The sequence below is a fragment of the Notolabrus celidotus genome, chromosome 11 (assembly GCF_009762535.1).
Source record: "Notolabrus celidotus isolate fNotCel1 chromosome 11, fNotCel1.pri, whole genome shotgun sequence".
Taxonomy (NCBI): domain Eukaryota; kingdom Metazoa; phylum Chordata; class Actinopteri; order Labriformes; family Labridae; genus Notolabrus; species Notolabrus celidotus.
The window spans coordinates 6,466,494-6,493,474 of record NC_048282.1 but is presented as its reverse complement, the minus strand read 5'-3'; the positions used below and the strand labels follow the sequence as shown (position 1 = coordinate 6,493,474).

General features: G+C 40.4%; 2 protein-coding genes across 3 annotated transcripts in view; both read right to left on the bottom strand.

Annotated features, from left to right (window-relative positions):
• ano11 (anoctamin 11) overlaps positions 1-948 on the bottom strand; it is a 36,695-nt gene extending 35,747 nt beyond the window's left edge. Inside the window, exon 1 of the mRNA XM_034695442.1 lies at positions 888-948. The gene's annotated coding sequence lies outside the window, so the exon portion shown is untranslated. The remainder of the gene's footprint in view (positions 1-887) is intronic.
• An 86-nt stretch (positions 949-1,034) lies between these two features.
• The window catches only part of plekhm2 (pleckstrin homology domain containing, family M (with RUN domain) member 2), a 28,317-nt gene continuing 2,370 nt past the window's right edge, over positions 1,035-26,981 (bottom strand). Inside the window, exons 2-20 of one of the 2 annotated variants that reach the window (XM_034695438.1) lie at positions 22,372-22,478; positions 22,057-22,166; positions 21,866-21,965; positions 21,619-21,706; positions 21,368-21,542; positions 19,091-19,150; positions 16,281-16,575; positions 14,121-14,915; positions 13,966-14,035; positions 12,656-12,746; positions 11,358-11,422; positions 11,076-11,164; positions 10,789-10,921; positions 10,437-10,627; positions 10,051-10,116; positions 8,716-8,875; positions 7,844-8,023; positions 5,646-5,762; positions 1,035-4,463 (exon numbers count right to left, since the gene is read on the bottom strand). In XM_034695438.1, coding sequence (XP_034551329.1) covers positions 4,326-4,463; positions 5,646-5,762; positions 7,844-8,023; positions 8,716-8,875; positions 10,051-10,116; positions 10,437-10,627; positions 10,789-10,921; positions 11,076-11,164; positions 11,358-11,422; positions 12,656-12,746; positions 13,966-14,035; positions 14,121-14,915; positions 16,281-16,575; positions 19,091-19,150; positions 21,368-21,542; positions 21,619-21,706; positions 21,866-21,965; positions 22,057-22,166; positions 22,372-22,478 — 3,030 coding nt within the window. In that variant the 3' untranslated portion in view covers positions 1,035-4,325. The remainder of the gene's footprint in view (positions 4,464-5,645; positions 5,763-7,843; positions 8,024-8,715; positions 8,876-10,050; positions 10,117-10,436; positions 10,628-10,788; positions 10,922-11,075; positions 11,165-11,357; positions 11,423-12,655; positions 12,747-13,965; positions 14,036-14,120; positions 14,916-16,280; positions 16,576-19,090; positions 19,151-21,367; positions 21,543-21,618; positions 21,707-21,865; positions 21,966-22,056; positions 22,167-22,371; positions 22,479-26,981) is intronic. The other variant, XM_034695439.1, reaches the window with a different exon arrangement.

The following is a 26,981-nucleotide window of genomic DNA, read 5'->3' as shown; positions in this document are numbered from 1 at the left end:
TATCTGTACTTAACTTTAGTATTATTTTTTGGGGAACTTATTACTTTTACTCCATTTAAAGACAAATATCATACTTTTGACTCCTCTACATTTCTATCAGTGCTCTAGTTACTCACTACTTTATCTTTCAAGTCAGCTGATGAGTTTTCTTTTCTGAAATCAGATCCCAAAGACCGTAAACTGTTGGTGTCCTTGTGTTTGGTTTGTCTCAGTGGTGTAGCCGTACCTCAGTTGAACGAAGATCAAACGTTCTTCAGATCAGTCGTTCATTTAGTCGTGGTGATGATGGCTATGACTGAGAAGGATGATGATTCTCTACCTGAGCACCACGGCCATATTTTAAACCCACGTTTGAGGTTTTGAAATAAAGAATGATTGTTTGTATTGTTGTAAATCTCTGATCTGTTTACCACACAAACTTCATCACAGCCTACAAAACATCAGCATCTAACCTGAGAAAGCATGTGGAGGTCTGGAGCTAACACACTGCTTTGATTCCAGATGAACATTGTAAACTTGTCTGTGCTTGTAGTAACTTAGTTTATATTTCATGCTAGACTTTTAGATATGAAATCATGTTTTCTAGATAAACAGAGCGGAGCAGAATGTACACCCATGTATTCTTGACTGACCGCATGCTTTGTGAAAATACGTTTAGAGATATTTTAAGAAGTACTTTGAATACTTAAGTATTTTTATATTTTTAAAAGCAAGTATTCCAGGACTTTAAATCAAGTCACAATCTGACTGAACAACTTTCACTTGTATTGGAGTAATGTTTGACCAGGAGGATCTATGCTTTGACTTAAGTCATGAAGACGTGGACTTTGTCCACCACGGGATATAACTAAAGGCACAGTTCACCTAACAAACAGCTGCTCTCTTACCTGTGATCACTCTGTCCCTGCTCTAACATGACTGTCCTGATGTTTTCCATGACACCACTTCATCACTTTGACCTATAAGAGATGTGAAAGTAAAAACAGAGAGATAAATATAAAATGTATCCACACATTTATCACAACAGGAGCTCAGATTTTTTCATCTCTGTTTATTTCTGTTCAGTTATGCCGTCCAATCACCAAGGCTTTTTGTACATTCATTAACATTATGAACAGTATAAAACCTTCTGGACATGCACGTTGTATGTGAGTGTACAGTATGTTATACTGATTAGTGCTCTATTTACAATTCAACAAAACTGCTAAACAAAATACAAACATGACATGCGGTAAACACAGATGAACAAAATCAAAGATGTCTTGCATCATTGGCCAGCAATGTCCCACATTCAACACACAGCTCACAAATGTCAACTCTTTCTTAATATACACTTCATAGGCCACATTAAGTAGTTCTCTTTTAAATGAATAATCCAACAAGCATTTCAAGTAAGTCCAACTATTGCAACTTTACTCTCCGTGGTCAAAAAGACCTGAAGTCATCCACTGGGACAGAGGACCAATCCTAATTTGGGACTCAATAAAATATTTAGAGTTTTCCATGAAACATTTTACCCACATTTTGCAGCCGTCTACCGTGTGCGCAACATAACTTCATAACGCTGCATCAAACAAGGGAGGAACCAATATAGAAAAAAGGGGGTTTAAAAAGTGACATCAAAGAATAGAAACAGCAGCACATTAAAACAAAAACAGGAGGTGAGTCTGAAGGTGTGTGATGTGAAGTACCTCTGTTCACCTGAGATTAGATTTCTTTAGAAAGAGCAGAAGATGCAAGAGACCAAGTGGCACTTAGAAAAGCTTAAAGCTCATTAATGGAGTAACACAGTGTGTATCTGAGGAGGAACACAGGGCTTTGTAAAAAATAAAGTGACGTGTGTACGGAGCAAGTGTTGTTGGGAAGTTGTCCACAAGGGTGCCTGTTTAATATCTTCGATTTAGAAGGAATAATCTAACCAGATTTCCCCGCACTTTACTGAATACAATCACAGTTTCCCACAAAGACCTGTCTGAGCTCAAACATCAGATTAATATCTGATCTGCAGTTTTCTATCCCAACATTTCACCATTATGTTTGTATTCAGGAAGTATTGTGTTTTAATAACCGGCCCATCACTCACATACACTTTGACTTGTCTATTAAAAGAAACCAGCATCAACCCGCTCCACAAAAATACAACAGTGTGTCAGTTTATTTGGCGAATAGGCCCCTTTAAATTCAGTCTGCCTGAGAGGCAATCTAAGAGCCATCAGTGAGCGTCTGAAGTAGAGTCAGCCTCTGGGGATGACAGACATTATTTCAGGGCTGCCAGTTCATAGAGTGAATATCCAGATAATGGATGAAGGGTATCAAAACTTCTTGTCTCTTTACAGAGATGAAGAAATATGGTAGCTGATGTGTTCTGGGGTTGCATTTTGGCCAGTGTCGCCTCTCTTCATGAACAGTTTTCTTTTATTAACCCAAAGCCCAATGGAAAGTGATTGGTCAATGCTTCTTCCCACACCAACATCTTTTTTTCTGCATTTCTACACAGAAATCTGCTCACAAAGATTATCAAAAAGGCATTAACATTGTCACTGCAAAACAATTCTCTCACTTATCTCATCTTCTATATGAGAGCTGTTACACACCGTCACTAATCCGTGTTAATGTGGAGGACAGATTATAATACATCCTTTAGTTCTATTATTTAAAGGGACGCTACAAAAGTGTTTTCATGGATAGTCACTCATGTTCCTAAGATTCAATTGTAGTTGATATCACAGGCTTTTTAAAAGGCATCATACTGCCGAGAACATGAGCTTCAGTGGACACCCTTCATGTGGCTTCTGAACCCATAAACGTGGTCCTTAAACACTACGTGTGACTGATGCAGAGAGAGACGTCTTTATTACACAAGCCTGTGGCGTGAAATAAACCTGTAGAGTCCAAAAAACCTGGAGCTCTCAGTCAGTGAAGGGTTCTTTACTCACGCGGTCTGTGATCCTTTGAAAGTAGGACCACACCACTTACATGTTACTACTCATTTGAATATTTTAGTCACAACTGTTCCCACTTCCTCTAAAATGGAAATGAATGAGCACGTTATAAAATAAACACAAAACCAAACTAGTACCTTTAAAAAAAAACACTAACAATGTGCAATTCAGCATGGAAGGCTCCACTCGTCTCTGCGCAGTGGAGTAAAAAGGCAAGTCTGATGCATTTCCTGATATTTGTATCTGAGTGACGACTTTTGACGACTGAGACTGTTGGAGAAAGACCTCAGATAGACAACACAGGTATGAGCATATAATGTAACAGTGCAAGTGTTAAACATCCACGTTCTTCAATCAGTGTAGAGGTATGAGCCGTGTGACAAAACCAAAACGGAGTAGCAGACAAATAAACGACTGTCAGTGATTAAGTGTTGATGCTGTACAGCTCTGTACATTCGATTTTATAAATGCGCCACGGTACGGGTTCAGCAGAGCGTCTGCTAACTGTTAGCAAGCAAAGAGTGATTGGTATCTTCTTGAAGTTGTGCAGAAGGAAGTGCACTTCTTTGTGCAAGGCAAGGGACTGTAAAGTGAACAAGCAGTAAGTTCCCCCTTTATATATGGCTTTCTTAAAGAATACAAGCAGTCTGGCTTTCGATGACAGAAATTATTCTTTAAATTCAAATGTGTCATTTTTAATTTGCTCACCTCACTGCACAGGAAAGATATCAGATATGACTCCCCGTCTTTGTCCCAACTAAGACTTCTCAATGTTCTAAATGCTTTTTATATTTTGTGTATTCAGTGTACATTTTCTCCCAAACAGAAAACATTTACCTATGAGAGGTTCAATTCCCACTCAGCAGGGCAAGTTTATAGTCGAACTATTACACAACCGTTGTTTGTACGTTTCCTCCAAGGCTTTATCCTTCAAATCACATCATCACTTTCCTTTTATTCAATACATTTGTTTCTGAGTCTCCATTATTTTTAAAGAATCTCTCTTAAAGGAGTCACGCAAATGTCTGTCGCAGAATTCTAGTGTATGCTCACTCAGTATACTCTCACTCCACGTAATAATGTTAATTGTCACTGGATGGCTGTGTTTCTCTACGTCTGCAGCTCCTAGAGTATAAAGATTTAAACAGCGAATCAGGGGTGCAACACAAGGTTATGCTGTAATACACCAATACAGCCAATAACCTCCTGTGATTGGTTTACTTCAGTCTGTCAGCTCAGAACTCTGCACAGTTTGTAGTGACAGCTGTGTCAGAGTTAAAGCCGGCTATACCAGAGCTATGCGAGACTGCTTCTCTATCTGTCTGTCTCAGAGGCTAACCACAGCTTCATGTATACGTGCATCTGTGCGTGTATGTGTGTCCATCAGCACCAGGGTTCACGCTGGGCTCTGCCTCGAGCCAGACTGTCTGCTCTCTGCCAGGCACTGTTCATCAGGGCGAGGGCCTCGCCACAACGCTTCTGCACGGATGGATCCAACACTCCTCTGTGGGGGAGGTTAACCTGTCGACACAAGGGAAATGTGACGGTTTAACCAGGTGGATGGCTGAAATGTTGAGGTAGCAAATGTTGCAATAGTACCATTTTCAACCTTGTCACTGTCTTTCGTATTTAAAGCCTCTGGAAACGTAAATGGAATATTTAAAATTCACAGAGAATATCAAAATGTAACGTGTAATCAAGCTTCAACAGAAATCTGAGTGAAAATAAACATCCACAACTCTGAACAAAACAGGTCAGAGCATTTCTCAGGACTGTGTGGGCGTGGCCTAATTCTTTGATTGACAGGTCAAGAGAGGGTTCACAGCCTGCATGTTTGAGCCGTCTGACTCTGAATCTAAAGACATAAAAACTCCAGAATTGGAAAATTATTCATTTCAAATGTTCTCTGAGTGCTGAGTCACAAAATACTTCAGTATCAGTACTTCTATCATTTATTAGTTTTATCACTTCGTAGTCTCCTGAACATTAGGACCATGGGACGCCCGGAGCAGTGGAGGCTGAAGTGTAGTATGTGCACGCAGAGGAGCTCGGCTCTGGGTGTCAAACAGAGCTATTTGTCTAAACTCTGAGCTCCAAATCCAAATCCACTGCACTTATGAAAATAGAAGAATAACAACAAGCTGTGATCTTCAGTGGTGGACAAATTACAGGCAGTACATGATTAGCAAACAAGCTAATAGCTAAGACAACACTGAGGGGAGCTGGCTGAGACGTTAGGAGACAGTCTGAGCAGGAGCGGAGTAGTTTTGTTGAACATGCGTGACTCAGTGTTTCATTTCTGATTGGTTGGATATTTATTACGTAATAAATGTCAGATTAAACCAGCTCCCTTAAAACCCAGTGTGAAAACGTGTTAAAAAAAGTAATTGAACATATTTGAAAAATTGATCTAAGCTGAGTTCTAATATTTTTACATAGTTTTTAGTATTTATATATGGTCTGAAATATCCTTGGTAGAACGTTTTTGTTGATTTGGGTTCCCAGAGGCTTTAAGTCTGAGGCTCCTTACCAACAGTGTTGACAGAGTGTAACTATGAGTGCAAAGGATGAAGGAGAACTCAGCTGTCTTAGTCAGTATAGTAAACAGTATTATATGTATTGCTTCAGTGGACTACATTTAACATCGACACTAATGGGACTTTCAGTTCCTTTTAAAGCACCCACAGCAGTTTATCTTCCCACCTGGTAAATAGCCTTCCATGTGTTATCCAACGCCCCCAAGAGCCGATCTCTCTCATCGCAGCCACTGAAGTACAAGACCCATGGAGGAAGGTACGCGGTCCGATCTGCTGCAAACTCCTACACAGAGAGAGAAAGTGGTTACAGTTAAAGGGTAGTACAAGCTAAAAGTAACTGAATGTAGGTATCCTAAACTTAAGAGGAGGCACCTTCAATGACCCCCCAGATCTTATACCAGCATTCAGTGGGTCTACAGAAATATAATTTTAAGGGGGCTTCTTTTCTAAAGTTGGGAGTGACTTAAAGGAGAAGGGGGAGTAAATAATGCTGGACATATATAATATATTACATTGATAACTGTTTAAGACAACTGGGCACAAGGAGGCAGAGTAGCTCAGATGACCCTTACACCTCTGTAGTTCACCCAAACATTGACTCAACTTATCATCTAAATGAACACTTCACACGTGGTTTTGAGTGGACCTGCTGCCTAATTCGCTGCTGACAGCTTACAGTCTGTTTGGTGCAAACATAAAGGGTTGGAAGTCTGGAGATTTTCAATTGATGTGAGTGTCAGAAACTGTCAACATGTGTATTACTGACTCCTGCATTTAAGAGACAAAGACACTCAGTAAAGAAAGAAAAGTGAGGAGAGCACCTACAGCAGCTTCTCTCTAAACACAGACTAAGTTAACTGACTGTCTCAGCAACTCTAAGACTGCAGAGCCGGACAGAAGGAGGCCTCGGAGAACAACCTGAACCAGCATCTGTACTGGACTGTATCATCTCTGGGTCATCTCAGGACAACTCATCCATAATGAACTTCTGTTCACCCTGATGCGAAGGAGTGAGTGCATCCTGGATGACATAATGGACATTAGCACACACATACTCACCGACACACACACGCACGCACGCTTGCACGCACACGCACACTTGCACACACGCACGCTTGCACACACGCACGCACTCACGCACGCACGCACGCACGCACGAACGCGTGCACGCACGCACGCATGCACGAACGCATGCAGAAGGGACTGTGGATGGCAGCCAATACCGAGTGTAACACCTACACCCTCTGCTCAGAGAGTAAATTTCAGAGCTTCAACACTAACTAAGCTGATTCTTAAAGCTGCTTCTTCTTCTTCTTCTCTCTCTCCCTTTATGTAGCTGAGCAGGTTTTCAATGCTGGGAAAGGGTGCACAGGAATCAGTCTATATATAGCTTAGAGGGCTGAATAGTTTGGAAAAAGTTCACAAGATAAAATTACTCACTAATAACTACCAAAACCCAGCTGAAGAGTGTGAAGGCTTTACCCCATAGATATCACCTTAAAAGGAGAAAACTTGGTAGATTCAGAGAAACGTTGCCTGAATCAATAAAATGAAAAAAAAAGGCAAGGTTTAACCTTCAATAGAAACTATTTTAGCAAATTATACTGAGGCTATAGTATCTCTGGGAGGGCAGAGCCATGTTATTGATAGTAATACAGGCACACAGACATAAATGAGTGTTTGTAAAAATCTCTGAAAAAATAAAATAAAAATGGATTATAGCAAATGTCTCTCCTCTGTATTTCACTGACTGCTGAATAAACTCTATAAAGGGTCTCTCCCTGGTTACTACTTCAACCTCTGACACAGGACTTCCACCAGATCAGTGTCCGGTCCGTCTCCCATCTGCTGCAGTTCGGCTCCATGCTCTCTCGTCCGTCAACATCCACCAGTTGTGTTTTCAGAACGCAGCACGGAACCGGACCGCCGGACAGCTGGAGTCATGTGACTGAGGTTTTCCTGCAGTCATTACTGAGTCAAGGATTCTCCTCCTCCTCTCCTCATCCATGTTGTCTTTCTGGTCCTCTGAAAACCTCTGACCTGTTGACTTCAGGCCTGGCTCCGCTCATCATGACGGTTTGTTGTTGTAGTTAAGTGAAATAAGATCTGGTGATAACACAGAGTGTTTTATTCTGAAAATTAACCGGATGTTTTCATTTTGTTTTGGTGCCTGACTTCCTGCCTTGCTCCATCTGCTCTGTTGAGATTCTCTCTGAGCATCTCAGCTTGTTTATATTTTTAAGGACCCGTCTGGAGATCACTGCTTGAAATAACTTTTACATTTCTGGCCTGGGTGTGTCGCGCCCCGGTGAACTCCTCACACTCATTAATAAGTGATCAATTCAGGCTCATCTCAACACTCACAATGACACAGTACTCCTTGTTGGCCTCCAGGCTGACAGCTGTGACATCACAGATGTCGGCGCTGCCCAATGAACGGAAAAAGCTGGTCTGGCAGTCCTGATGGCAAGTGAGCAGCTTCCCGTCTGTCACCACCAGACAACATGGGATACAAGGCGTGGGGGCCAGACCTTGGGGTATAACCTGTAGGGAGAGCAAGAACATTCTTAAACATACATTTCTTATACATCCAAACTGTATTGTGCATAAGAGAACTGGATGATCTTTCACAAAATGAGAACAGTAATTTGGGTTTTTAAGGGAAAATAGGCTGTAAATCTTGAAAAGTGCATGCCTGAGGAGATTATCTGCACTAAGACCTCTCTGCTAATTTCTACTTCAAAGCTGTGAAGAAATGCAGTCAGACTTGTCTGATGAGTTCTGCTTGAGTCTACACACAGCACTGTGGGGGATTTCACAATGAATGCTTTGTGTATTACAACAAGACAATGTGATGTACTTGTTTTATATACTGTTATACATCAACATTATTCAGTCCTGAACAGTCAAACCTTCACTGTTGAACACTTTACGTCTGTCAGGTGTTAACTGAAAGGGGTCATGTGTTTGGTCTTGAGTGTGAGAGTTTGAGTCTGTGTGTGTGTGTGTGTGTGTGTGTGTGTGTGTGTGTGTGTGTGTGTGTGTGTGTGTGTGTGTGTGTGTGTGTGTGTGCGCGCGCAGCTAATCTCTCATGCTGCAGACCCAGTCACAGAATAAAGCCTTGTGCACAATTATGCCTCAATTTAAAGCAATGAATGAACATGTGGTGAAACATTCATATCAGCAATATAAAATGTCACACATATGTTGGCTGAACAAACGGTGTATTCACGTACCCCTTTAGAGACGGACTGACAGAGAAGCTGCATCCAATCAGCCATGTCTTGCTCATTGTTCGCACTGAGCTCCAGCGGAGGCCGCTCTGTAAGGATGACCTGGAAGGCATGAGGATGCTCCGTGCTGTTTGAACGCCGACAGCCGCCACAATGTTCTCCTCTGTGAAAAAAATGAGGCATGAAAGTTAGCATGCTGGAGTTTACCACTCACATAAGGTCCCTCTCACATAAGGTCTTTGAGAAGTTACAGCAAATAAAGGAACTGGAGTAAAATAAGAAGTGAGTAATGGATGGATTCCTTTAAGCTGCTTTCACTTTCTATTGTCCTTGTTTGTGAATGCTTTCTGAAAGACCTGCTGTCTGTTCCTTCAATGACAAATGAAAGTCAAAATGTCTTCTATTCAGGCATTTAACACTTTGTTTTATGATACAACTTCTCTAACATACTTTCTGTTCTCATGATAGTATGTTCTGTAGTTGACCTCCCAAAGTAGGTATTTTGCTTGCAGTAGGAATTTAGGAGCGTAAGTAGTTTTAAACTATTTGTGTATTATACAATGTAGAAGTATATTCACAGGCACAGTGATTCTTCTTCTTGTTCTTGGTTATTTAATTGACTCAAAGAGCACAAACATTTTTCAAAGCAAACTCAAGACCGACCTTTTCAGTCTTGCTTTTAACTGAGCTTTATTGTTATAACAGGTTTATTTAACCTTACTTTATTTATTTATTATCTATTTCAGATTTTGTTCACTTTTTATTCATTTTATTTTATTTTATTTTATTTTTTATTTATTTATTTATTATCTATTTCAAATTGTAGTCACTTTTCATTTATTTAATTTAATTTTATTTATTTATTTAATATCTAGTTAAAATTTGAGTCACTTCTTATTTATTGTATTTATTTATTTATTATCTAGTTCAAATTTGAGTCACTTCTTATTTATTTTATTTATTTATTATTATCTAGTTCAAATTTTATTCACTTTTTATTTATTTTATTTTATTTTATTTATTTATTTTAAGTAAAGCATCTTATTTTCTTTTTGTTACAATGTCATTGTATGAAAGGCGCTTTATAAATAAAGTCTGATTGATTGAAAGAAATCCTGATATAATTCATTTGTCCTTCATTTTTTCTGCAATTTTGTTGGTGAGAAAAGTCAATAAAGCATGCTTGCTTTCAAACTGCAAGGTATCCAGGTACTTCTGCATGTTGCAGCTGACATACATATGTATGTACATTACATACATTGCAATTAATATCCTTTGGCAAACTAAGTAATTTATCAGTACTGAAAGCAGGATATCTTTCAGCAAATCAAAGCTTACCCCATAGTGACCGACATCACAGGTGTCACGTCAGTTCTTTCTGAATACAGGTACAGAATCCCGTTGCTGCAAGAAAAGAGGACAATCATTTGGATTCACTTCATCAGACAACACAAAGCTGAAGCTTCAGTGTGGCGAGCAATATAAATTATAGCAAGAAAAACTATATAACTAACATATTTCCTCAATATAAGAGTGATTTATGGAGGCAGGTACTGGGAAGTATGATAGAACTCATGTTTAGATTTCAGTCTTACAAGTGACATGAATGCATTTCAGTGTATGTGTGAAGAAAAGAGACATTCCCACCAAAGTCAATATTTACAAGATATTTAAAGGAACATACTGAGCTTAAAGCACTAATGATGTGTATGACCGGCCCCTACCTGAGGACGAGGTAGCAGCCTTTCCACAGCTCTTTGCCCAGGTAAGTGGTTCCAGCCCGGTACTGCAGAGTTCCCTCCTTGGTGCTGGCCGGTACCCCTGACCTTAATGGGTCACCCTGGGGTGACAAAGCCATGTCCATAGGATCCTCCCAATGAACCAGTGAATACAGTTGGATAGACACATCTGGTACCTGGGGAAACAGGATCCTTCTTTTTAAATACTGATTTGAAAATCAGACAAACCTAGAGGAGTCCAGATTTAGTCATTCTCAGGTTGATTATTTTTTACATGTTTGACCGTGAATTGAATAAAAACCTTAAAAAGAAGATGTGAACTGGAACATGACGTTACCTCACAGTGAGATTCCTGGGAGACAAACTTGGTGAGAGCCAGTTTTTCCATGGTAGCATCAGTCAAAACAGAGGGGTAAGGAGGCTCACGACAACCCTTTACCATGGCGGACTTCAGAACGGACAGGAACCAGCTGGAGGCAAAAAAGGATTGTTAGAGTCACAGATCTACATGAGAAGTCGATACTTACAGGTTTACATGCAACATGCAGTAACACAGGATACATTAATCCACTTAAGTTTCACAGCATAAAGAAACATGAGGTATAGATATACAGGTACACTTACACAGTCAGAGAAGCATCAGCTGTGTCCAACAGGAACTTTCTTCGTCTGTTGGTGCAAACCACCGTCACAGTCTGCTGGTCGAGGCCCACCTGAAGGTACGCAGAATCAGAGCAAATAAAGCAGAGTGAAAAACTGACTCTCAGCTGTCAGAGTCCAAATGGATAATATTTCACTCCACCTTGAACTACTTATTGAGACCCTTAGATGGCTGCAAAAAGATAACATTAAAGTGTTTGTAAACAAAGAGTATGTGGAGCACAAGCAGAGCAGCAGGACACTCACTGATAGATAGTCCAGCTCATTATAAGAAACAGCCTCCTCCACTGTGTAGGGCTTTTCTGCTGCACCTGTGGAGAACAATCACATAAAAAAAAAACTGCAGTTAGTATTTGTTACTGTACAATATCATCTGAAGGCAAGGTGGTTCTTGAGCCTGGTGGGACAGTTCAGGTTTTTTTTTACCCTTTTCTATCCATTCTGGATCTGTGGTGAAAGGAGGAGGAGGGAGGCAGAGGACTCAAGAGGTTACAGGTTACTGTGGACCAAGGAACCAAAATAAATGCATAAGGAAATAAGGAAGTAGAGAAATAAAGAGGTAAAGAAATAAAGAGAAGGTGAAGAAAAAGAGAGAAAAGAAAGGAAAGGAAAGAACAAGGAATTAGGAAAATAAAATATACTAAAGTAGTGAAAAAAAAGAGTAAGAGTGTGTGTGTTTGTTAATGTATGTGTGTTTCATGTATTAAGTGTACTGTGTATATGTGTGTGTGTTTATGATGTGTTGTATGAGCTCAGGCAGCATTGGTTGGGCAGAGGTTTCTGGTTTATGGAGGATTCAGTGTGTGGAGGTCTTTTTGAAGTTGAATGATGAAGGACAGGGGGGTGTTGACTGTGGTGTGTGTTTCCATGATGGCTTAATGAAGGGCAGGGTTGTTTGTTGCAGATGATAGGAATCTCAGGGCTATTGCTTGGTGTCGCTGTTTGATGGTTTGGATGCCTGATATGGAATGGATGTAGTGGTTGCTGATGAAGGGTGGGAGTCTGTGTGCCAGATTAAGTGCTTTGTTCTGTATTAACTGTTAATGGGGAAGTTGGTGGTCTGAGAGGGTGATCCAGGCTGGGATGGCGCATTCGAATAGTGGGAGGATGTATTATCTGCCAACAGAGCAACCTTATCAAGAATGATCACCCACTTCACCCACATGGTGTAAGTCAACAAATACAGTAGAAGAAACTCTCAGTACTGCAGGGTATTCAGGGGGAAAAGCTCAGACTTAGTGCTGGATGTGGAAACACAAACTCTCCTTGTTAACATGTTGATATGTGCATCATCAGATCATCAAGCTTTGTGAATGTATGCTTCAGGCAACCTGTGTCTGTCTCTCTGCATGACTTGCATTTTCATTTGAAGAGAAGAGCAAACAAGGTAGAATGGGAACAGGATGACCGCAGGCTAGCTTTATTGCATGTGCAGAAGCTAAGACATCAATGCTTTAACTACCTTGTAAAACATAATGTGATTCTCAGTTTTGACCTCAGAGAATAAAAAAAGACAAACACATGTTGTGTTTTTAGCAACTCACCTTTTCTAAGCAGGTAAATGTAACAGTCAGTCAGCAGCAGGTAGAGCGGCTGTAGATCCCCCTCCATGTGGCCCGTGCTCATTCTCACCATCTGAAAAAACACCAGTTCAGTGACGTGTCAGAAACTGCAGTTTTCATCTTGTTTTAAACCTTCCTTTTCAATCAGACTTTGTAACACAAAGTGCTGCACATAAAAACACCTTAAAATAGAATAAATAAATAAAAGGAAAGATATATATAAAAATAAAAATAAAGAGACCCCCCCATCCTTATCCCAACCCCAGCCCCGACCCCAAACCCACCCCACAATCCTAAGGTTAAGAACACAATATATGCAACAATAATAATAAAAACAATAAAAAATAAATAAATAAATAAAAAATAAGTTTCTGCACGAACTGAGGAAACGCTCTCATGATATCTTATGAGGAAACACTGGAGGGAAAATAAGATGCGAAAACTCAACACAGGAAATTAAACTCACCAAAATAAAATACATTTAAAAGAAACTAAGATGCTATACTTAAATAAATAAATAAACAAATAAATAAATACATATGAATAAATAAAAAGTGACTAACATTTGAACCCTAACCCTTGATTTTGAAAGCAGTGATGGTCCTATCTACTGGATTCAGGCTAAAGCTCAGTGTTAGGAGCTGTTACAGATAATACACTTTATGTTTTTCCTCATGCATTGCATACCACTGTAATTATCTCTGACCTTAAATATATCTACATATATCTATTTTTTTTTTTTTTTTGGTCCACCTAGGTGTGCACGCCCTCTTTTACAGAACATGATATAGCTGTCATTAAAAGATAGGCCAGAGTTCTAAGAGGGATGGTGATGGTCGCATGCACACAGTCACAAGCACAAAAGAAAAAGAATAAGTTGCATTAATATTTGACAGTTTGTGACAAACATGACACAAACCAAAAATATATATGCAGACAAGAGGAGAGAAAAAAAATAAAAAATCTTAAACACATTAAACACATTAAAAACTGCTGCAGAAGTCAGTACAAGCTTCTGCAGAGGAAATTGGTGCAATGATGCTTTCAACACTTCCACTGAGCAACAGTCTTCAAACCACTTCTCACAAAACACAATTCAAGACCTTTAAAAGAGGATAACTTTCAGCATAATGTACACAACAAACTAGTTAGCAGTTAGCAGTTAAAGACGATACTGAAGCACCTGTTTCTTAACAGTTTTCATCGTGTCATTTTGAAAACTATAATTCAGATCCAACAGAAACACATTAACATTTCTTCAACAGATTCAAAGAGCACAAATGAGTCTTTACCTTAAAGAGCTGCTCCTCATTCTCTCTGAATACATGAATCATGAGAAGAAGCAAGTGATTGTTGTCCACCCTGAAACAGGAATATTGACAAACATCAGTCACACCATCAACAACACTCCAAACAAAAGCATGTGGTTATGAGGGGGTACGCTTACTTAAACTCTGCAGGATGAGAGCTTTCAGAGGGACTCAGCCTCTCCTCTTGTAGTTCTTCTGAATCTGCTTCCTTTCCTTCTTCTGTGTTCTCTTGAGTCCTCATGTCTGGTCTCTGTCCTGCTGGCGCTTCTGCCTGTTCTTCATCATCAAGGCCACCTGAAAGAGTCTGCGACTGGCAATGCCCTGTAATGTCATAGTAGCCACCACACGTGGGAGCAGAGTTTGGACTGTTGGGGGTAAAGCAGCATAAGTCTGTAGATGTGGTGGAGGAGGCTTGCATGAAATTGGGGCTTGTGGCAAGTGGAGAGAGACACATCTCTCCCTGGGCCCGGTCAGGTGGCTCGCCCCCTGTGTCCTCTCGAAAGGGCTGCTGTGGAGGGGATTCAGAGCCGTGGTTACAGCCTTTATTCTTATTCTCCTCTCCTTCCTCCTCTAGATGCTCCCAGGGCTCCTCCTCCCTGTCCAGAGCCCCATTTAGCCGATCCATGACATCACGGAGCGGTTGGCCCACCGTGTCCATGGAGGTGTCCGTCATCTGTGGTAGCCGCAGGAGGCCTTCCACTCCATCTTCATCTCCTTCCTCAACAACCTCTGATCCCACCCTGCTTCTCCTCACATCCCCGTCTGCTTCCAGGTGGAAAGCGGAGCAGTTTAATGATTCTGCATCCTCTGAGACCAGGAGGCCGCTGTCTATCTCTACATGCTCAGAGGAGACAGAGTTATGAATACTGCTGCTAGAATCTGTAGAGCCCTTCCCTCGACGTTTCTTGGCTGGTTTCTTCCGCCTGGCCATCCTGAAAGATCAGAGAGGTTAGCTGTAGCTCTTCAGTTGTAATATAATGTGATTTCAGACCCACACTGATGTAGTTTGGCTTTTTTTTTCATCAGACAGATATGACATTAGGGCTGTGCTATAATTTGATAATGATAATTATAGTGAAATAATTTTTCTTGATATAAATATGACAAATGTTTGATAAAAATTTGATATAAATAAACATAAAATTACACCCCCCAACCACTGAAAATGCCATCCAACATTAGACAGAAGAAGACAACATTGAACAGCCAATCATGTCGCAGGGTGAGAGGTAGGCGGGGCTAAAAGACGTTCGGAGTGGAATGTAAACACTGAAGACACTGAAGAAAACTCAAATCCTACCAGCTCAAAGCAGAGTCGTTAGTCTGACATTGAGTCAACTCTGCGTTAACTGTTAACTTCATACACTTCATTAAATATACTTTCAGGATGAAGGTAAAGGAAGAGCACAGAGACAACTTCTGCTGTGCATTTCTAACACATTTAATGTCCACCGCGACCGTAGGACAACTGAACACTGAATAACTGTGATGCATTCACTGCACTGTGGGAAACAACATCACTCTGCCAGTATTCCTTAGTAACCTTAGTAAGTTACATCGTAATGCACAACTCAAAACAATACTCTTTAAACTAATACACAGAATACAATTTGATATATCTTTGTTGCAAATTGAAATCAAATTATGCAAATAACCTCAATCTGAGAAAAATAAGAATCTATAAACTAAAACTTCACAAAAATCTCATTTTACACTGAAGACCTGCTTCCTGTTAGCATTGTGAGAAATGATGGATTCAAGAAGCTCATCAGAAAACTAAATCCAGATACAAACTCACAAACCGTCTGGTTTCTTCAACTTTCACTCAGGACCAAAAATCTGCCTTTAAATATAAATGAAATAATGATTTGATATTTATTGTGATAAATATCAATATCGACTGATATAAAATATTTTATCGTGATAACATCTTTTTCAATATCGCCCAGCCCTATCTGACATTGCTATTGGGTAAATGTCTGCATGTCCTCACTGTGGTGTTTCTGTGTGCCAGGTCGCACTAATTACTTGACAGGGTCAAGAGTCCAAACCAATCACAATTCTACATCTTAGCTTTAGAAATCTATTCTTTTGCAAACTTCAACCTTGATTAGTGCTACAGCTACTGTATGGCAGATTGGAAAGATGGTGGTCATGGTAATGGATTTAGTTTGACTATCAACCAAACCCCCGTCACAGTTTTAAAGGGAAACATTCATGAAACACTGTCTGGACTGGGTACAGTGCAGGAAGAGTGTGAGCCTACATGCCAGACACCAAAGCTGTAACATGTGTACCTGATAACCTCCAGCTCATTGCTGGCATTCTCTGCGTCATCTCCATTAGTGGGGGTGATGGTGTAATGGCGGCTGGCCACGTGAACTGGCGTGATGTCGGCTGAGGTGTTGGTAGTGTTGGTGTCTGAGTCCTCATTGAAGGGGTTGTGTCTGAAAGTGGGGCTGTGAGCGGAGGGATGAGCTGCACCCCTTACACTGACGGGGCCTGCAGGGAGGACCACGGTGTCGCTGATGACCGTCTGTGGATCAGAGCCACTGGATCGCGGGCAGCTGGCCTGGTCGGTCAGGTCTCCCTCTGCCATGAAAAGCACCAAGACACCAATTATGATCTCATTACAATCACATATTTGGACATAAATACACATAATTTTTGGTACCGTCTCGTTGTAAGACCAGTGATGAATTTAGAAGTAATTTAGAGTAGAGTTATTATTGTCAATTGTGTTTACAACGTTCTTTCCCCAGTAAAGTCAACCAACGAGACAGTTCCACAAAAACTTTGTGTATTTCTTCATCAGCATCATCATCAGCTTTGCACACAAAAAAATGTTAGAGGCTGCAGTGCACTTTGTAGTTCTTTTGCAGAGAAGGAAAGGCAAGAAATGCGATGCAGAGGACATCAAGTATGTGCACAGGCTGCAGCTTCCTTTGCAGTAGATAAGGCCAAAGATAGGGAGATCAGTCATGATAAACAAGTATATATATAATATCAATTGAAGGAATCAAATTGTTTGTATTCATTGGTTATCCATCATTAAAACTGAACACAATGGCTTTTACAAGTTTAAACTTAGAGCGTAAAATAAACAGATGTGCATATTTAATTTAGCAGCAGCTTACAACAACAAATGATGGGGTATGAAATTGCTTTTTGCACACCATGGCCTTAATAAAGTATTCAAATTGTTACCTCACACTGCAAATGAGCTGAGCCCATGCCATTGCCACATTTCGCACAGAAACAGATATTACAAAAAAAACATACACCAGACAAACAGTTAACACAATGTAATGGAGACAGAGTGGACGAGGAAAGCACCAGTTACATCAGGCATTTTCTTGCTGTAGTAGAAAACAAAGCAAAGTGAGCGTTAGAATCATTCCCATGAGCAACACATGCAAACATGACAGTACCATGGACCCACCCAATACTGACTCTTCACTGCACCAAAGACCTGTGGGTGTGTGTCCAAACTGAACTAAAAACTTACCATGGACCATGACACTCTGAGGACTGAACGGGACTCAGGATTTAGTCAGAGCCATTGGATTGGGCTGCTTAACATGAAGCTTTGTCTATCTGTTGCCTTTCACTTTTAGTTAAGCACCACACCAAGCTCCAATCCACTCACTGGAGTCCCATGTTTTACCTTTGCTTTACCCACGATTTACAGCATGTTTACTGGCTAACTAATTTCTAAGTGTTAAAGTCACTCTGTGTTTTAATTAAACCACTGGACTGGGTGAGAACTTCTGTCAAATCTTAAGTACTGAGGGAAAAAGGCTCAGCCAAAGATCTGACCTCCAAGTCCCGTTAAGAAGTTTTGTAGAAACACATTTTGCATGAAAATGCTTCATTCAGTGTTTCTGACAGATTTAGTTTGTTAGATTTTAAAGAGGAGACGACTGCTGCAGATTGTTCTGCCCTCTGTAAAAAGTCCATGAATAATGAACGCTGAGGGGTCATTGTAAGACTTGCCTTCTACAGACTAAACTTTGAGGTTCTTTTACTCCGGCCCCCCTGATGATTGTAATTGTGTACTTTCAGGGGGTTTACATTTAGGGGGCGGTCCTCCCTCCTCGTGTTCTTTGATCATTTGCTTATGTAATTTCAAGAAGCTTAAAGCTAGGGTTGGTAGTCATGGAAAACTAGCATGAACTTGAATGTGGCATTTCCTCAGGTCTCCGTCTAACCTCCCCCCCTCCCTTCGGAGCTCCTCCAAAACGACGCCCCCGCTCTCATGCACGTGCGCCACTAATTCACGACCATATGATGGTGACTGATTCAAAACCGGTCCTCAGCACATGGTTTGTGTTTTGCACTTTGTCAACTCATGTCTCACTCAGCAGTAAGAAAACACCAAAACATTCTCATAGTGAAAGTTAAAAACACAAACAAACATGAAATGTACGCTCTGCAGGAGGCGGGCAGAACGGCAGGACGGGATTTGATTGATTTCATCATTTGGCTCCTGATGGCAGGGATTGGTTGGTGTTTTCCCAGGTTTACTCTGGCTGTAGATAGCAGCTTTCTTTCGCTCTTTTTTAAGAACACATTATGTATTGATTGCCATCGGGACATAAAGATCATTTAACCAGTATAACAAAAAGTGGATCTAAATCTGACTACCAACCCCAGCTTTAAATAAAAATGTGTGCACACTGTCACACCAGTGGCTAAAGAAGGCATTCAGTTTGATTATTCTTCTATTTTAAGAGTAGGAGTTATGAGGGTTTATTTATTACTTTTTCCCATGATAGTCAACAAAGTTTGTTGTTTTTTTGAAGAACAACTAACTGAGCTGCTAGTTTGTCACATGTAACACAGTCAGGTGGCACAAAACTTAGAATCCAAACACCAAAGCCTCTCAGCTGAACCCATTACCAGAAACCAAAGCCTTGTGTCCCTAAGATCCTGCTTGTATCAATGTCCTCTAGTACAGTCTTCTGCACCATTTGACCCTATTACACATATCTTCTTGTTAAAATTGGCATGCTTTTAGCACAAACTGTGGGAATCCATGCCATATATGAGGGAGAGAAGGGAGGGAGGGAAATGCAGGAAGGGGAGGGGTTGACCAATGTCCCACCTTCCCAGTCTGCACTTGGCAATGACTGCAACACGGGGAAGATGTCACCGAAATCATAATCTAAAAAAAAAGGAGGGATAACATTCAACATTAGAGTGAGATGTCGTGGAGAAAGAAGAGTGAGACAATGGCAGAAACAGAAAAATAACATGACATGATTTATGGAGCAAAAGAACCAATGAGGAAGAATAGACTTGTGGGAACTAAAACAGGGAAACTGACAGAGTACTTTGTGGGGAGCGATGGGGAAACGTTCACAGAGTGCTGCAATCGACCCAATGAGCACATTCTGTACCGATGAGCCTCCGCACAGCGACTGATTTATTTGATGATCTGAGTCACAACAGTTTGCAAGGATCAATACCAATTCTGCTTTAACATGCCACCTGCTCGGCATCACTGGATGAATTTGACAAAGCATATGAGTGTGTGATCACACTGCAGCAGGGCCTGATGAAATCATAAACCTAAAAATAAAGACTGTCATTCAGCAGAGAGTCACACATTCACATCTGAACTAACACTTCATGAGGCTTATTTAGGAGGGGGGACATGATGATTTAAGATTACAGGCTAGTGTGGGTCCACATGACGGTCAAACCAGTTACTCCGTGTCAACCTTCTATTATTAGAAATATAACTGGTGATACAGTGTTGCTGGAAATGAAATAAAAACTAGTACTGCTTTATACACATGTCCTAAACAAACCCTACAACCAAGCTCAGAGCAAAAATGAGGCAAATTTCCACTTTGCATTACTTACAAATTCTGCATTGTCTCGTGCAATTTCACTTGCAACTTCACTTATAATGTGGATGAGGTTAATCCAAGGACAAGTAAATCTGAGCTACTGAGTGCCTGTCTCATCTCCCTTTACGCAGTGGTGGACAGTAACAGAATAAATTTACTTAAGTACAGTTTTTAATTATCTGTACTTTACTTAAGTATTATGTTTTTGGGGAACTTATTACTTTGACTCCACTACATTTAGAAGACAATTGTTGTACTTTTGACTCCACTACATTTCTATCAGTGCTCTAGTTACTCACTACTTTATCTTTGAAGTCAGCTCATGAATGTCCTTCTCTTTTCTGAAATGTGATCCTAAGACAGTAAACTGTGTTTGTGTAGTTCTGTTTGTCTCAGTGGTTTAGTCGTACCTGTATATCATGCGTCTCCACGGTTGAACGTGGAGCAAACACAGAGCAGATTTCACTCAGATCAGGCAGTTCATTTAGAGGTGGTAATGATGGCTAGAACTCTCCACCTGAGCACCCATGTCCATATCTTCAGCCCGTGTTAGAGTTTTTTGAAATGAAGAATGATATGTATGGTTTGAAATGTTCTCTCTGTTTCCCACTCTGCACAAACATACAAACATTCACAGTCCAACCTGAGAGAGTGTGTTGAGCTACGTAACATTTGTTTAACTCCAGATGAACATTTCAAACTAAGGTGTCTGTGTTTGGAGTAACTTAGTGTCTGTTTTTATTCCATGGTATAGTTTTTAGAGATTTCAAGTAATGGTTTCTAAATAAACATGATGTAACTGAATGTAGTCCTATGTATTCTTGGCTGCACTTATGTATTGTGAAAATGCAAAGTTTTGAGATATTTTATAAAGTACTTTGAACACTTCAGTATTTTTAAAAGCAAGTAATAGTTCGACAGAGTAACTTTCACTTGTATTGGAGTAATATTTTACATGGGGGATCTATACTTTGACTTCAGTAATGAAGCTGTGTACTTTGTCCACCACTGCCTTTACGACGCAACTTTTAAAATGCTTCTTTTTGAAAGAGGCATTTATCTTGTGCTTCCTCTGGACATGAAAGGAGATGATCAAACCTGCTTCATCAAAGCATCTTTCTCCTTTGGAAAGGATTCAACTTGAGTCTGTTTGAGCTGCATAAAGCAACTGTGAATCTCCTCATATGTATTCACTTTTTACATAACTGTGCCATGTAAAGAAAAATGCATCACTTTTGATTTGAATCCAACTTTTGGATCAGTGTCAGGGATCATCATATGGAATCATATAATGTAGCATTTCTTATAGATCTGTGTCAGCCTAAGTTAGTTATTCAAAATCTTGATATTATATTTAGTTATTCACATCACATCTGTGACTCAAGGACCCTTAGTATCTGGAGCAAAAAGCATGTGGACACAAAGGGATGCCAAATTTAGAAGTCTTCATCTGTATTATATAAGGAGTACTGGATTAGATAATCATTTAAGGACTCAGATTGGATCAAGACATCCCTCCAACTCACCTTCACTGGAGGGGGCTATGGCGCTGTCGTCCCACTCCAGGTTTGTGGAGGTGAGGGAGGTGAAGGAGTGCAGGGACAAGCTGTCAGAGCTGGGCAACCTTTCCTCAAAGTCCAGCAGGTTCTGGGGTTTGTAGTATTCTGGCATGTATGGGGCCACATCCAGATAGGGCACATCCTGGAAACATCACTGACATGACGCTTACATGTAAGAGACAGATTTCTATTGACAGTGTGATAAAACATGTGCTTACCAGCTCCAGATCAAAACGGATAAACTCCAGGCCGGACACCAGTGTGAGAAATAGTGTGAGGTGATCATGACTGCAGACTAGTGCATTCCTACAAGTAAAACAAACTTTTAGTTAAATGTAAATAACACTTTCTCATTACAAAAATGCCATACTCCTTAAATAATATGTTCCAAAGCATGACACAAAGTAGTCCCTGAAAAACAATGTAACTTCTTCTTGTAACATCTGTGTGATGGGAGTTCCTTACTTGAAGTAATACTTCTGTAGTAACCCTTGGTTCTCCTGGAAGAGGCGTAGATAGCTCTCTAAAGAACTCTCACTCAGTGCCAGGTATAACCAAGCTCGGCCTACACAGAGATTAAACGAGTTCTTTAAATCAATGACTGATGCATTACTGGTTTTGTAAATGTGTTTGAGCAGCTGACAGAGCTGTCTTACTTCGTCCCAGGTTAGTTGCTATGTGCTTGAGCTCATCTATCTGTCGGACAGCCTCTCTCCTGGTGAAGTGAAGGACCAGGACCCAGTAGCCTGAAGAGATATCCTGCAGCCTGCAATGTAGAGGACAATCAATCATATTATATGCATGGGTGAAAAGAGCCGAGGGGATGAAGAGAACTACATTTCCACAGAGAATGTCGAGTAACAACACCTAGGTAAATATTCTGGAGTCTAACAGGTCTTGTGCTTGCCCAAAGGGCGTAGCGTGCATCCTTCCTTTCTCCAGTAAGCAATCATTTCCAGTAATCCTCTTACCCGTACAGCAGAGCGTGGTCAAGGTGTTCACAGAGGCGCTGAAGAACCCGGTCGTGGTTTCTGATTGCCGGGGTTTCATCTTCACAGGCTGCAAAGTAACTCTGCAACTGTAAAAAGACATGGTTGTGTTAGTGGTAGAAAGTGTCATTTTGACTTCAGTTACAGGTACAAAGGTGTTTCTATATGTGAAGACGTGAAAGTAATTATATCATGAAGGGGAGATCTTTAAAATAGAGTTAATGAAAGTCTGGCTTTTATGAAAGGTTTAACAATTTTATTACTTTACTTTTTTTACTTCTATATTGATTTTAATGTTGTTTTATTATTTTATTAATTTTAACTATTTGTTTTTTATTTATCTACTAAGTTTTATTGATATTTTTAGCCTTCATTTTATTTTCAACTCTTATCCTTACCCTTTTTTTATTGATTTATTTTAACTATTTATATTCTTAATGTTAATTTGATGCTTTAACTTATTTTAATTACACATATTTTATTGTTATTGGTGTGGATTAGTTTTGGGGTTTTTTTGTTTTGTTTTTTTGTATGGCCTTGCACCAGACTACATCTCAGAGATGCTTTTAGTACATAAAGGTCTCTCAGATCCTCCGGCTCCTCTCTTTCAGCTGTTCCTAAGAGCAGAACTAAAACATTTGGTGACACTGCTTTTAGCCACTACGCTCCCAAACTATGGAACAGCCTGCCGGAGGATCTGAGATGCACTGATAGAGATATTGAGACTTTTAAACGTAAACTAAAAAAATATTTATTCAGTCTGGCTTTTATGTAGGGTTTAACAATTTTATTACCTACCTTTTACTATAATATTGATTTAAATGTTGCTTTATTATTTTAGTCATTTTAACTGTTATCTTATTCTATTTTTATGTATTTATTCATTCATTTATTTAATTTTATTTATCTACTCAGTTTTATTGATATTTGTAGCCTTAGTTTTATTTTTCAACTCTTATCCTTACCTTTTAAATTTATTTATTTTAACTATTTTTATTCTTAATTTTGATGCTTTAACTTATTTTAATTACACATATTTTATTTTGGTGTGCATTAGTCTCTATTTTATTTGATTTGATTTTATGTTGTTCTTATTTCTAATTTGTATTCTTATTAGTTTTATTATTATCATTATTATTATCTTCCCCTAATATGTCTTGCCATTGTTTCATTTCTGCTTCTTTCTTGTTTTTGGTCGCTGTAAAGAACTTTGGGTTGCATTTTATTTGTATGAAAGGTGCTACATAAATAAAGCTTGATTGATTGATTGATTGAACTTTTCGTCTTTTTATTTAACAGGACAGCTGAAGAGAGACAGGAAACATGGGGAGTAGAGAGTGGGGGAAGACATGCAGGAAATGGTCACTGCCGGGAGTCAAACCAGCGACCTCTGTGATGACGACTAGCCTCTGTATTAGGGATGGGCATTTCAAGCCAAAATACTATTCGATAATCATTGGCATCTATTCAACGATTATTCAAAGCTGCTGCCTGTGATACCAAAGGTTTATGACTGCGCAACAAATTCATTCAGTGGAACAAGGAATTCAGGGCACAGCGGTGGCGTTTTCCTGACATGAATCCACTAAGAGTGTGTTTTAGTGCTATGCTTGGAATTCTACAGCCGAGTCCAGACTGAAGACAAAGAAACCCATAAAGCAGCAGTGAGTGAAGCTGGCTGCTGCACAAGTCTAAAGAAACATGTCTGTGCTGAAGTCTGTGTGTTGGAGATGTAAATGTAGTTGATTGTCCTCCGTCGATCATCTCTGTCTATCTGAGTTTGGTAGATGATGTATAAACCACCTGTCACTTGCACACACAGCAAAGCTACACAATCTGGTGTTCTTCCTGCACTCGAGCTGAGGTGTGTTAAAGTTGGTGGTCCAGGAGAACCACAGGCTGTTTTAGCTAGCTGTCTCCACCTTCACTTGCTTTGCTAATTAGCAGCTAAACCAAGCTTTAAACAGAGAAAATGCTCCGCCCAAATAAAGAGCAGACAGTGTGTTGACAAGGATTCAGTGACGGGAGTGTTTTGGCTAACTGATGTGTTAAAGTCCAATGAATATATGACTTGTTAGATCAAGATATTAAAGAAGGGGAATTCCACTGATGAGCAATGAGTCAGCTGACACAGTGAATTAAAATGCTGGGATGAATATTTACTTTATCTCCTTGGATGTGACTATGCAGATGAACCATCCCAGGCATTTTAAATATTGTTTCATCTGCTTTCAGCAACATTATAGCCGAACTTAAACGAGTATACAGCTAATAAAATGCAGTAAAGTGAGGCTGAGGCAGGGAGGCTCAGTGAGTGGGAGAACTTTGCTTTATCAGGCAGTATGACACTAATCTGAGGAATTTACTGCTCTAAATTACTGCATACACACTCATTAATGAGCGGACAGCCACACAAAGCAGGATTCCTTTAAAGCCAGTCATAGGGTGAGATCTGTAGGATACAAAAATGACCTCTCTCATCAGATCAAAAGCAAGACAGTCCTGACCTGATGAGACGTGGACTTCAACAGACCTCAGAAGGGTTTCAGGGGTTGCTGTCACAAAGACTTTAGCAGCAGTTCAGGAAGTTGTGAGGTGAGGTCTCCCCGGATCAGACGTGGTTATCTAGCACATCCCACAGACTCTCTATTGAATTGAGATCTGGGGAATTTGGAGACCGAGTCAATAATTTGAACTCATCCATGCCTTCATAACCTCCAGACTGGACTACATCCTCTACGGCCTTCAAAAACTCCAATATGTCCAGAACTCAGCTGCCCCGCTACAGAGCTTACATCACACTTCCCATACAGCACTGAATCCACTTCAAGATCCTGCTTAAAGCCCTCAATAACCTCGCCCCCTCATACCTGACCGACCTGCTCAAACGTCACTCCCAATCTCTCCGCCTCAGATCATCAGATGCCGACTTCCTGTCCCCTGTTCCCTATCACCAAGACCAAGCACAGCACCTTGGGGGACAGAACCTGTGCCATCTCTGTCCCGACTCTCTGGAACTCTCTCCCTCCAAACATCCGCAACTCTGACTCTCTTCACTCGTTTAAAAAGCACCTCAAGACCTTCCTGTTCAAAAAAGCATACAATATATAACCTATACTCCACCACCTTCTTCCATTGCTCTGTGGTCCAGTTCTAATGCTTACATGTCCAATGTAGGAGCTTTCAGTGGTGGACACCCTGACCGGTCTGAAGCCACCTAGCCCCATACACAACAAACTGTGATCACTGTGTGTTCAGACCCCTTTCTATCAGAACCAGCATTCAGGTTTTCAGCATTTTGAGCTCTGGTAGCTCTTCTGTTGGATTGGACCACACAGGCCAGCCTTCGATCCCCACACACATTAATGAGCCTTGCCACTGACCCTGTCCCTGGTTCACCTACATCTAGGGATGTCCCAATCCCGATCTCAACTATCTGATCGTAGCCGATGTGTACGTTTTTTTATTGATCGCGATCAGCATTTGAGCCGATCATCTCATCCGATCATTTACGTCAGCTGTCACTGAACACAATTTGTAACTGATGGCTCGACTGTAATTGAATGTTCTGAGTTTGTTTAACTGTGCATACATGATGAGAAAATGATAAATGGGACATTGATGTAGAACTGAAGCCATGATTTACATTTTATTGTAGAACTCACATGTGCACCGCTAGACACGGCACAGAACAAACATCTGCTCTACGCACCCTACGGTAACTCTCCAGGGACATATGGTTCAAAAAGGTGAACACATAAACCAAACAAGGACAGTCTGTTACATTAGCATTAGCATCCTCGTAGCTAGCGGCAGCTGTCGGCATGTCACTCCGTAGCTAGTGGCATACAACCGGGCGTGTTTCGACTTCGCTGTCACTCCCAGTATTTACCTTCTCCATCTCGCAGCCAGATGCTGCCGTTGTGAATCACACACCCACAAAGCAGAGCTTGTAAAACAGATTGAGTTTTACAACAATGCTAGATTAAATGAAATGGAATACACATAAAGACATATTTTAGTTATTTTTAATTACTTATTTTTGTTAAAGGAAAAACAATCTTATCTCTTTTGCAACTATTATCTCTGCAAAAACAAGTATCGGATCGGGACTCGGTATCGGCAAATATTCAATATTAAAAATCAGATCGGGATTAGGGCCAAAAAAGCTGATCTAACATCCCTACTAGGGATGGGCAATTCAAGCCAAAATACTATTCAATAATCAATGGCATCTATTCGACGATTATTTGAATAAAAATCACTGCGACTATCGCAAACATTTTCTTCTTCTTTTGCTATTTAATGCGGTTAATATTCTTCTTCTTCTATTACTTAATGTGATTAGCAAACAGCTTTAAGACTCTCTATCGCCACCGTCTGGCAGGAATATCGTGTCACAACCATAGACTGTATAAAATATGGACGTAGTATCCGTGACGTCACCCATCTGTTCCAGAGAGCTGCTTTGAAGCCAACCGACGGCAGCAGCCATATTGGCAATGTGGAACTCAACCAGACAGAGTGTGATGTAGTGTGAGCCTCCTAGCCAATAGCCATGTGTTCCCGACCGGGAGTCAAGTCAGTCTTGT